Source organism: Rhipicephalus microplus, chromosome 10 (assembly GCF_043290135.1).
Source record: "Rhipicephalus microplus isolate Deutch F79 chromosome 10, USDA_Rmic, whole genome shotgun sequence".
NCBI classification, from domain to species: Eukaryota; Metazoa; Arthropoda; class Arachnida; order Ixodida; family Ixodidae; genus Rhipicephalus; species Rhipicephalus microplus.
In genome coordinates this window covers 57092196-57104662 of record NC_134709.1, presented here as the reverse complement: position 1 = coordinate 57104662, position 12467 = coordinate 57092196, and the positions used below count along the sequence as shown (strand labels likewise).

At 45.8% G+C, this 12467-nt stretch overlaps 1 protein-coding gene across 5 annotated transcripts in view; it reads left to right on the top strand.

Moving 5' to 3' along the window:
* Positions 1–711: 711 nt before the first annotated feature.
* Positions 712–12467, top strand: part of LOC119181680 (uncharacterized) — a 107825-nt gene continuing 96069 nt past the window's right edge. For 2 of the 5 annotated variants that reach the window (XM_075875692.1, XM_075875690.1), the window contains exons 1-3: positions 840–1290; positions 6860–6936; positions 9769–9892. In XM_075875692.1, coding sequence (XP_075731807.1) covers positions 1076–1290; positions 6860–6936; positions 9769–9892 — 416 coding nt within the window. In that variant the 5' untranslated portion in view covers positions 840–1075. Of the gene's footprint in view, positions 1291–6859; positions 6937–9768; positions 9893–12467 lie in introns of all 5 variants that reach the window. The other 3 variants (XM_075875693.1, XM_037432922.2, XM_075875691.1) reach the window with 3 other exon arrangements.

Sequence of the window (12467 nt, the reverse complement as noted above, 5' to 3'; positions counted from 1 at the left end):
TCGCTTGAAGTACTGCCAACAAAAACACGTATAAAAAGAAAACAAGGCAAGAAGCAACGTATAATCGCAGAGAAAAAAATGAAGAAAATAGACATAATTAGAAACAAAAAGTGACGGCAACAGTTGCGCATTCTGCGACGCGTACGGCTTTCGCTGTGGTGCACGTGAGCACTTTGTTGAGTCAGCGACAGACATGAGCACTATTTACGGACGCCTGAGCATCAGTGTAATATAATTCTCTCAAAGAAATATCATCCACATGCACATTAATTACTTTTGTGTTCGTAATGAGCGTTAAAAGAGGTTTTGGGTCGCACGAAAATGATGTGGCACTATTTCATATTCGTCAATACAGTATGTACAACTTTTCAGCGCGCTGGGCCACGCACTCGTGTGGCGTAGCTCGTACTGAGTGCGTGAGTATGTGTCAGACAAAAATCTGTGTGCATGTAATTACGCTATACACGGCGACTTTTCTAGGCATTGGAGCGAAGGCCACAAAGCCAAATCGCGTATATCCTACCACCAGCGAATGTAGTTCCACAACAGCGCCCTTACTTTCACCGTGAAATATAAAATTTCCTCCTTTATTTTATACGTGCTGCCATGTGAGACGGGACGCAGCTCCCATCTTTGAGATAGTAAGGACTTCATGTTGTTAAAAACTCGAGATTTTGGCGCCTTTTTACGTGTACCTCATACGCCAACCGGCGTCTGCGTCCACATGAAACGCTGATGGTGCTTCCTTGTCACTCTCCATTGCCTTACAAGACGCGCGGCATTTCGGACTATATCACGTAGGGGTACATGTGCAGAAGCTCCGCCCCCCTTGTTTTCTTTTCAGTAACGTTGTCGCCGACTACAGTCATGACGCGCAAAGCGCATGCTCAGTGTTCAACACAGTGTCACACTCTACCGTTCCTTCCTTTAACTCTAGATCGAACAGGATTAGACCAGCATTCCATGCGAATAATTCGTTCCCTTCTTCATTTGACAAAAGGCATGCGTATGCATTGGGGCTTGGCGAGGCGATGTCAGTAAGGGACGTCAAAACTGGTCAGTCGCAACATCAGGCATGGCCAACGAAACAAACAGCGCAAACACAGCTCTTGATCTTCACAACCCCGACGTAGCACCGAAGACGAGCAGCCCAGTTTCTGCAGATTCTTCATCGGACCTTCTACAGAGTGATGAAGAAACGCCGATAATTGTAGATGTTCTCGCGGATTCAGACAACAGCTGCCATGGAGTGCCGGCAATTGAAAAGGCAAGAACGACTGAAGTGTTCAGGTGAGCTTCCAATGAAAACGTTTTTCTTCAATAATGCCTCACATGGCTAAAAAAAGCGTGCCATATATATTAATTAGCTGGCTTTCATGCTTAGCACGTTGAAGAAGGTGTGGGGGCATGTTTTCTAAAAGACGTATGCAATCCCGTGGAATTGGTTGATTGATGTTTGTGTGGGATTTAACGCCCCAAAACCACCATATGGTTATGAGAGACGCCGTAGTGTAGGGCTCCGGAAATTTCGACCACCTGTGGTTCTTTGACGTGGACCCAAATCTGAGCACATGGGCCTACAACATTTTCGCCTCCACTGGAAATGCAGCCACCTCCGCCGCCGAGATTTGATCCCGCGACCCGCGGGTGAGCAGCCGAGTACCTCAGCCACTAGACCACCGAGGCGAGGCAGGCGATCCCGCTTAGAATGACTCTTACACCAGAAAAGAGCGACTTTGTATCAGTGGTTGAAGGGTCCGTATTCTCCGGCGTATGAAATAAATAATTCAGGGATGTGTTCCAGCTGGAAAGATCAGAGTCGATGAGCCTATTGGGTGATTCGTCTTCCATGTGAAGCTCTAGGCAAAGCCTTCTTCGGCAGCAGTGTGCTTCGCCAGGCTTGTAGATAAATAAAAAAATAATTAAGGACGCCTTTGGACACGATGATGTAGAGAGGCCAGAGCCGTATCTGTCGTCTCCGTCCTTTATGAAACGCTGCTTTATTAACTGGGCCAATATTTCACTGCATTTGCACTTCCTGCACGTCATGGCCAAGCTGCTCTCAGCGTGGCCCTGAATGAGGGTTGACTCTGTTCGCTAAATTGCACCAGTATGACTACTTTTCCACACAATTTTTCGAAAAAGTTTGGCTTGGATCTATGGCTACAATTAAACTTTGATTTGGCGCATTTATATGTACTTTTATATGTATATATAGCCCCTTTTATATGTACTTGCCGGTACATTAAATAGTTTTTAATCGTTCCTGTCAGTTTGCACTATGCTCGCGCGCATCGTGACACACCAGCAGACCGATGCGCTTCGAGATACCTTTGCGCAATGCTTAGCACGTCTGAATATGCGGCGTGGGCACAACGCGTGTAGTTTCGCAAAGTCACGGTCAGCAAGCTGCTTTTGCAGCCCGCCATCTACGACTATCCTACGTGCACGCGTCTGCGAGGATTTCCGACATGCAGTGTGTGCTCTCGTCTGAACTGGACAAAAACGGAGATACGATGCAAAATAAACCTGATGCGTTCATGTTTAACTTGATTCTAAAATATGAAGCCAGGCTTACCTCAAGTAAACTCTACTGACCCAATTTTGTCGGCAGCTTCAAGAAAACGTTTTCTCGACGTGTGATGTACCTACTGATCTGTAGGCTGAAATTGTTTTATTCATTAAGTGGTGGGATCTAAATCTTTTACAGCAGGGCTGTCATGGTCAAGCTTTGTCATGTGTGGCTGATAAAAAAATGATCATTGTAAACGAGCACGCGCACATTGACTACCGAAGCATTTTGCACAAATGGTTAACAAAACAAACTGAAACGTGTTTACCACCTCTGCGTTGTCACAGCCCTGCGCAGATCACGTTGAAGTTGTTGTTTTTTAATAAGCTGTATGCCCGTGGTATAATTTTTTTATAGTTTGCTCTTTTAAATGCTACTTATCCGCGGCTTGAAGACGAACCAACAGGGAAAAATGTGGTATTTTTAGACCCATTGCTTATTAAAGTGGTATTTATTCGTAATTTATAAAGACTCTACTCATAATGCCACCCATGTTTCATTTGGCTAAAACTTTGGCGTAATAATAAATGGCAGGGCACAGTAACAACTTTTGGTTTCAGTTCTCGCTGCTAAGGTGGTCTTAATACCGTGACCCAGTTGAATTTCTAACGGAAAAAGGTAGAACTTGGGTGCTTGTTTGAGTACACTGCTACTGAAGCGAATCGCTACAACGAAAGCAAGCTCCGCTCACTGAGTACCGAGACATCGCTGTAAGTGGAGCTAATAATGGGGCGCTAAATGTTACGATAAATTGGACTCGGGAATCTCCGATTCCCATTGAAACAAAGCGGTGCCAGATCTTTATTCGAGTCACCGAAGGCGTGTCCCAGTGGACCGTGCAGCCGCTCGCCAAAGAAATTGGCGCCCTGGAATAACAAACACATCGTTATGTTTTCTATTGCAAAGAGACGAGACGCCGTAGTCGCGTGCTAAGACCTGGGAGACAGTCCGAGCTGGAGTGTAGAGCTCTCAAAAAAATAGCAGCATATCCCCGGAGTGAATGATGATGAATGGGACGAAGCTTCGGAGGGTTTTATCGGTAAACCATGAGCTGTCTGTCGGTCCATTCGTCTGTCCGTCCGCACCTGCTGAGTGCGTCATAGAACTATGCGCTCACGTACCAAGAGAGGCATGCATGTACAGACCTACGGCTTAAGGAGCTTCGCCCGTGAAAAAAGCCCCGCCACGGTGGTCTAGAGGCTAAGGTACCCGGCTGCTGACTTGGTGGTCGCGGGATCAAACCCTGGCTGTGGTGGCTGCATTTCCGGTGAAGGCGGAAATCTTGTAGGCCCGTGTGCCCAGGTTTGGGTGCTCGTTAAAGAACCCTAGTTGTTCAAAATTTGCGGAGTCCACCACTACGGCGTCTCTCATAATCATATGGTGGTTTTGGGACGTTAAACCCCACAAATCAATCAACCCATAAAAAAGAACGGCCGAACGTAGTCAGTGCACACAACTTTGACCGGCCGAACCTGACGTGCATATCCAGGTTGTCCTAGAGCAATCGAACACGACCAGGCTAATGTATCATAAGGCGATATGTATCTTGTTTTCGCAGGAACAGGCGAACGCGCAAAACACATTCGTTGATGCTCCGAAATGATACGAGGTGTACAGTACTTGTGAAACCCCAGTTTGCTCAAGACGCGTGTCTACTGAGCGTGAAAAAAGCTGTGCGTGTTTGAGCGTTACGTTTTCAGAAAAAGAGCGATGCCCTTACATGACACGGGAAATTACGCATGCATATTTTTTTAACAATCTACGTCTGTTTCATTGGACGAACTCAAGCAGACAATATAATTTTCTTCGAGAGCATTTACTTGCTTTGTTCATGCCAAAGACTTGGGTGAATTTATAATTTGTATACATCGTAGTGAAGATATGACGCGGCCTTTTGAACTTAATTGTGCTGCATCGCACGCCCCGTCTGGAGCTGCAGTGTCTGGGTACAAGTGAATTATCGTCGGCGTCGATCATCTCACGCTTTACCCACAAATTGCTGCTTTTTGCTCACAGCAACAGTCAAAAGTGCGAAGTTTCCCCCTTCATGGGTTAGGCGAAGGTTCGTCGCAGTGGCCCTCATCCCTATCATGTCAATGCAAGGCCCTCAGTTCGTGCCCCCCTCTCGCCCCTCCATATATCGTCAATGTGTAGGGCTGGCCCCCCCCCCCTTCTCTTTCGCCTTTACCCCTCTGTCGCAATGTCTGTGAAAACAGTTAAAAAAGGCTTTGCATTTCATCATACGCAACTTTTTCTTGGGACATGGTGTACCCCGTGAAGTTCTGAGTGGCAGGTTATCTACTTAGCGGTCAGATGTCCAAGTCTTGCTCGTTCAATGCAACTTGGTTTACTGTATGACAACGGCTTATCATCCGCAAACTAATTGCCTAACTGCGTGACGTAGCGCCTCTTTCGAAGATAACTGGTCACTGTACGCGCCGCCAAACCAGACCAAACGTCACAGCGCCCTTCATTCCGTAACACACGAAGAAAGAAATAAGTGGAAGGACAGGGAGGTTACCCAATCACAAGACCAGCTGGCTACTCTGTGCTAGGGAAAGGGGTAAGGGGAGTAACAGATAATAGGAAATCGATAATACTTACACCAACAGAGAGAGAGAGAGAGGAAGAGTGAAAGAAAAGACAAAAGTTAGCGAAAGAATATCATAAATGCTGGGCTTGAGGCCTCGGGCATGCCGCTGAGAAATCGAAGCTCCTTTGACTTCATAGCACCAGTTTCAGCGCATCCACTAACTAAAGTTCACTCTTAGCAGCCTGACTGTTAATGCTAGGAAACAGTATACAAATGATGTTCATGAGGGCCTTTGCCATGGCTATGGCTTCCTTATCTCTACTATCACCGCATTCTCGTTACAACAGCATTTTTCCCGCGTAGCTACCCAAGCTACGCGGGAAACTCGCGGTTTCATTTATGACACCTCCCATGGAGCTTGAAGTTGATTTGCCACACTTTTTTGGCATGGTCAGTAGATGCTGCCGTTTGGTCATCAATGCTTCCAATAACACGCCAACTAAGCATTAGAGCGCAGCATGGGGCCAGGTATTCAGAGTTACTGTAAACATAATCTAACGCTCTACAGTATCCATCGTTCTAGGTTCCCAGTCGTGAAATACTTCCGCCGCTTCGTCCGCGATTTCGTCTCGATCATGGTACCTCTGACACACCTACTGCAGGGAGACCGCAATCTATCCGCTTGGTCTCCATTCTTTGCGAAGCTTCTTGAACTGCTCACAACACTACCCATACTGCATCGTTTCGATTCAGACGCTCCAACAGAAACACACGGATGCTATAGCGGTGTCTGCCTTGTCGCTGTACGGCTATAACTGCCTCACCACCACAGCCTCATCGTCAGCAAAATTTCGGATGTATCGGACGGCGCATACAAGTTGCGTCAATCAACGAATGCGCTGATGCGATTTCAGCGACGGGACTGACATCGCCACCTGTGATGTCAGGCGAGAAACTGTTGTTGCATAGGCAGCCGCAGGGCTTATTTCTCCTCCTCTTAACCTTCCTTTTTTTTTCTTCCCGTTTTTCAAGTGCAGGGTAGCCTACCAGGCTCAACTGTGGTTAACTTGCCTATCTTTCACTTATAAGTTTTTTCTCCCTCTGTAAAGTGACGCAAGAACTACTTTATAATTTTTTTTGTAGTATGAAGCAAAATACAGAACAGGAAAGCACAAAAGGACAGAATAGAGCGCTTGTGTGCGTTGCTGTTCCCGTATTTCGCTTCGCGCTACATATAAAATTATTTTGTGAATTGCCTGACCAACAAGCCAACATTGCAGCATTCGGCAAAGACTACGCACGCACTCATTGACCTAAAAGCCCAGGCTCGCAATGTCAAGGCTAAATAGAACTCTCCAGAGAAATGAAGATTACTTATGCTTATGATATATAAACGTTTACCAAAAAGTTAAACTGCTCTAAAAAGGGAAGTGGAAAACAATCGACATCATGTAATATTTTCCTTGAGAATAACATGCTTCCTACCCCCGTAATTTGTTAGGTTCTGATAACAAATGCTTGTTAGTCATCGAGTGTTCTCACAAGTGTGTAGATGGAAAAGATTCACTGTTTGTTAGTTGCTAACGGCTGAAGTAGCATGAGCGCTTAAAATATACCGCGAGGCCTCACTCGCTTGCTCCCCGCACTGGCGCAAGCCTCTTTGCTCATAATTTCCCACTTTGACATAAAGCTGCTTTTGTTATTGTCGGTTTTAAACGGAAATTTGACCACGTTTCTGTGCTTTGTGCTTACAGGACTCCTCAGGACACCTCAGACGACCAGCCATCGAATCTTCAGCACCGTCAAGTGGATCGAACACTCCCCTCCTCGAGTAGGCGTCCTTCACTAAGTGTTTTTCTCTTCCTGCTATATCTTACTTGTTTCCGTTGCCGTGATGGTCCGTATAAACATCAAGGACAATAATGTGGCCAAGGAAAATGTATGCTCTTCAAGCTCACTCCCTTTGATTTGCCTTGAGGCCAGAGACAGAATGAAGGCAATGAGGTGAATTTTAAAGGCTTTTTTGTTAGGCTAAAGAGTAATAGAAACCAAGCGACAAGAATTTAAAGGTGATTTTGTGAGCCGTTATCTGCACTAATTTTAAAGTATATGCAAAAACATAACCTGTCGAACGATATAGCTTCTCGCTTGTTGGGACCTACCCTGCGCCCTTTGAATAACGCATCCGGTGCTCTACTAAATAGCGTCGGTGGTAGTCATCCCTCCTTTCTCTTTGTGTGAAATATTGTGTATTTCTACATGGGGGCATCAGTCAGCGCTGCAAGTAGCCATGACGGCCAACAGCTGGTTTTCGTTAGGCTGGCAGGTCACGTGGACCCCACTGCAGTATGTGAAGGTAACAACACTAATCGATCACCTGGGAAACCCACCAGTGGGTGTGTGGTGTGCAGTGTGCATTTTTCTCTCTTTCTTTTACTTCCCAATCCTCCTCTACACAGTTGTATAGGGTAGCATACTGTAATTATTCTATCCATACCGTACCTATATTCCTTCTCTCTTCTCCTAGTCCAATCCTTCACACTATTTCTCCTCAATCTGTCCAATCTGGCCAACAATGATTTGTCCAGGTTTAACGCATTCTTTCATTTTTTAGTGAGCGAGCTCCCGCTTTATACTACAGCAGAGTCTGTGCTCCATTAACCACAGCGGCCGTGTTTCGACAGGGCCCGAGCCAAAGAACGCAAGAGTGCTTAGATTTCGGTGCACGAAAAACACCCTGAAAGAGTCGAATAAATACGAAGTGCCACGCAACATGTATCATATAGTCATATATTGTCTTACGCTGGAAAAGTTTCGGTAATTTAGCTTACTGGTACATCATCGCTAACAACGCTATGCGCCAATCAATAAATGCAATGTCCGCAAAACAGCGGATTGACAAATATTCACTTAACAATAACGAAATCAGTACTCGGATGCGTACACGTGGGTCGCGGGAACTAATTCTGGCTGCGGCGGCAACATTTTCTATGGAGGCGAAAAGGCTGTACGCACGTGTGTACAGATTCGAATGCACGTTAAAGAATCACTGGTGGTCTAAGTTTCCGAAGCCCTCCATAACGGCGTCTCTCAAAATCATGTTTGATTTTGGGACGATACACACCACATTACCTATCTCTATCTATCTATCTATCTATCTATCTATCTATATATATATATATATATATATATATATATATATATATATATATATATATATATATATATATATATATATATATATATATATATATATATATATATATATATGTCTAACGAAAGCAAAAATCTGTTTTATCCCGAAGCAATAAATCCTATGGCAACAATTTTTTCTTATACGAAGTAGCAAACGCTATAGTGTAAGGAAATAGGACTGTTCCAGGAGATAAAGGATTTTAGTGCTCTATGTCGTCTCAACGCGATGTAAGTAGTGAAAGTACACAGCACGTACAAGAGTATGCGAAAAATTCGCAGAGATTGCGCCCGCTCCAGCGATCGCGATCATGTTCCTTTGATGAAAATTCACATTCAGTGGTCCATCAAAGCGACACTTAGCAAACTTGTACAGAGCGACTGGTGCACGCGTATGATGTCTGATGCGTTCGTTTTTTATCACGTACCATCAGCATCGAATGAAACCCGAACAGCTACAAGCGTCCGTGATGGTATAGTACACACCGTCCAGTTATCACCTTTGACTGGAACGTGCATCCTGTTTGGCAGCTCTGCGCGCATTTCCGTGGCCGTCCGTGGTGATAAGCCGACGGTGCGCACTAAAGTATCGCAAAAGCATGCTGTTGTTCGGGTGTCACTTGATTGATTGATTGATATGTGGGGTTTAACGTCCCAAAACCACTTCATGATTATGAGAGACGCCGTAGTGGAGGGCTCCGGAAATTTTGACCACCTGGGGTTCTTTAACGTGCACCCAAATCTGAGCACACGGGCCTACAACATTTCCGCCTCCATCGGAAATGCAGCCACCGCAGCCGGGATTCGAACCCGCGCCATGCGGGTTAGCAGCCGAGTACCTTAGCCACTAGACCACCGCGGCGGGGCGGGTGTCACTTGAGGCTGATGGTATAGCAGACCTTTTACCCCGACTACAAAATCAGAACCCGAGCCATGTTGCTGTTGCGAAGAAACGTTTTGTTCTGAAAGTCCCAATACAGGAGCCGCCCGCTGCGCGCTAAGTCATGCACATCGGCATTAGCGATATTGTTTTGCATCCATCAATTCATTCACATATTGTGACGTCATTTTGATTGCGGTCTCGTGGGATCGAATACTGGCTGCGGTTGCTGCATTTTTTATGGATGGGGAAATGTAGGCCCGTGTGCTCAGATTTGGGTGCACGTTAAAGAACCCCGGGTGGTAGAAATTTCCGGAGCCCTCCACTACGGCGTCTCTCATAATCATATGGGTGTTTTGGGACGTTAAACCCCACATATCTATCAATTAACTCTTGTAGTTACTTTCATGGTCGAAGTAATCTGCAGTTTTATGAGGGAGTGCGTTGCCATAACACCAGTGTACCGAATTGCCCAAGAGCACTCACTTGGATAAAGCTTCTCGTTTGATTGACTTGTTTTAGTGCAATGTTTTAGCACAGCGTTGCATATCACACAGTGACCAACAAAAACTTGCGATTCTCTGCCGACAGGTCCAACTGGTAACGAAACTCGAATCGATGACCCAATTCCCAGGAGCCCTCTCTTGGGTGCTCCGCCAAGAACCAGCCACGAACAGTTCGTGCGGCCACCAGCCACTTGGGGAAACTATTTGAGGTGAGTACTGCATTTATCGTGACACCTTAAGGGAGCAAATAAATGTTATACATTGCTTATTGCTTGGCTATGACACAAAAAAGGACACTAAATCGTGAAAACTTGTGGCGCACGAAAATAACAGTACTAAGAAAGGTAACGGGACGATGCCCCGACCCGTAGTCTTTCTTAGACCACGTATTTTTTTACGCACCACGACTTTTCACGATGCGTCACCACCAGCAAGCTCGTTCTTACATCCGGCCAAAAGGCTAACAAATCTGCCAAAACAAACTAATTTCAAAGGTGCGCTTAAGGCCTGGGATTGTAGTTTATCGCTGCCCCACGGGAAATTTCAGGGCTTAATTCTCACTGCAAAGTACACTTGCTTTCGAGTGTTTTCCCCAACCTCACTTCGCTGCGACGAAGTGTGTAGCCTGAGTACCAGTGGCTTGCCCAGAAATACGATTGTCCCAAAGCGGTGCTCATACTATTTTTAAAGCAATGTTTTCAAGATAAGCACTACTGCTATGTATTAAAACAAGTCATAATACAACTTAGACCCTCCCTACTCTTACCCTCGGCCAGTTTGCTGCCACTTTCGATAAGTGGATGCGCCAGCCGATGCTATGGAATGGCTGCGTCTCTCACGTTGTTTACTTCCAAGCACACTTACACATGCGTAGGTTAGTCGTTTCATAGTAATTTGCTATGACGTTACCACTGCTGCTGTTTCCAGGAAGACAACGTGGTCCATGGATAAGAGAGGGGCTCAAAATTGAAAACATATGTGGGCTGCAAGTCTGTTGTTTGACACTGCCATCATTTCCAAAGTAAACTTCGCTTTCTCGTGTAGCATCGAGCCGCCAGAATGACGCTTCTTAATGACTTAATCCTTCGGCCTACATTAGAATTGTCCAGGACTTATTCAAACGACCACCCAGGCGTTTGCCTGAAAAGATGATAAGGTAACTGCAGCATTCCAGGAAACACTGCAGCGGACGCCGCGGCATATAGGGCCCACAATAGAGAGTTTTAGTACTGCGTATGCTGCGTACGTGGCGGCGTTGCATACGTAAGGACGCCACGTTCTGCAAAATGCGCATGCGCAGACCGCAACGCGCACGTATCGCATTACGTACGCAGCCGCTACTTACGCACGCATGAGATGCGTGCGTGCGTACGTTTGAGGTGATCGCGCCGCTCTCGAACAAGTTCGCGACAGCGCGAGACTTCGTTTTGCCAAATGGCGGCATCGAAGGCAAGCACCGACCGGCTCTGTGGCTTAAAATGTGGCCATAATCTGGCTATAACACTTGGATTGGCTCACATTGGCTGTCAACAACACCTGCTTTTATTTTGATCTACCAGGTGGCGCAACACGCTTCACGCTCGTTACGTACGCGAGTACTACGGCGTACTAAAAGCCGATTAGTGGCAAACGACGCCACGTAACGCAACGCGCTTGCGTGATGCGTACGTAGCACCATGCCGCAGTACTAAAACTCTCTACTAATGAAGGGAAAATTGTGCTAAATTCACACACTGAAATGCGTCTACTTCTCAGACAGATAACCTGTAGCGTCACCAAAGACAAATGGTTCGACGAAAAATCCAAAAGTTCATACTTATATGTAATTATTTCTTGCAAAAAACTAGGCATCCCATAAGAGTCTAGAGAAAATAGATTTGAAACACCACCTACGGCTTGGTACAGCCTTTACACGACACTTCCTACACAGGATAAAACGTGCGCCTAATACAGAGTGCTCCTGCGGCCACCCTGACGAAGATGTATGTCGCCTGCTTCTGAAGGGCCTGAAATATAAAACATGAAGAAAAGTATTACGAGGAAGTTTGCAACATTTAGATAGGAGGCCCTTCACAGTCACGAAAATACTAGATGCATGGTCAACTGCAGGTCTTCAGAAAAAAGCACATGTCGCCTTCAAGAAGTTTCTTGAAGAATAAAATATATTATGGACAGTGCCTCCAGTTAAGTTTTCCTTCTCGTTCGTTGATCTCCTTGATATGGATTGAAGTCCCGTCAAGGGGATGATGCAGGAGGCAGGTTGGAGGTAATGAAGCAGGAGGCAGGTTGGAGGTAATGAAAACTTGAAGGTATATTACAGCGAAGTATTTACAGTCATATGTACATCTTGCCGAAGCACACTCATGATAACACAGACATCAACAGCGTCTTACTCTTCTACTTAACTTTTCTTAAGTTAGAGCCTAGAACACTGTTACTACATACAAAGTACTTAGTCTCACTGTTCGACCACCAAGGGGTTACGGCCCAGACAAAAGTTGCATCGTACTGACTCGTACTGATCTATCAGTTAAGTTATTGCAGCCTCGACTGAAGAGAAACGGATTCCGTCCAGTCCTAAGTATCTTGCGGTAACAAAGAAAAGGGGGAGGTTGCCACTGCTGGTCCGCCTCAACATTCTCTCATCCAATCTGTTTCCATTCAGATTAAGTCACTCCCTACTGCGCTGACCTTACTCTCGACAGCAGCGCTCCTACAGTTTAAACAGGCGCTTTGGTACTCTTTCCCGTCATGTCTCTCTCTCTCCACACCGATCTATCAGTT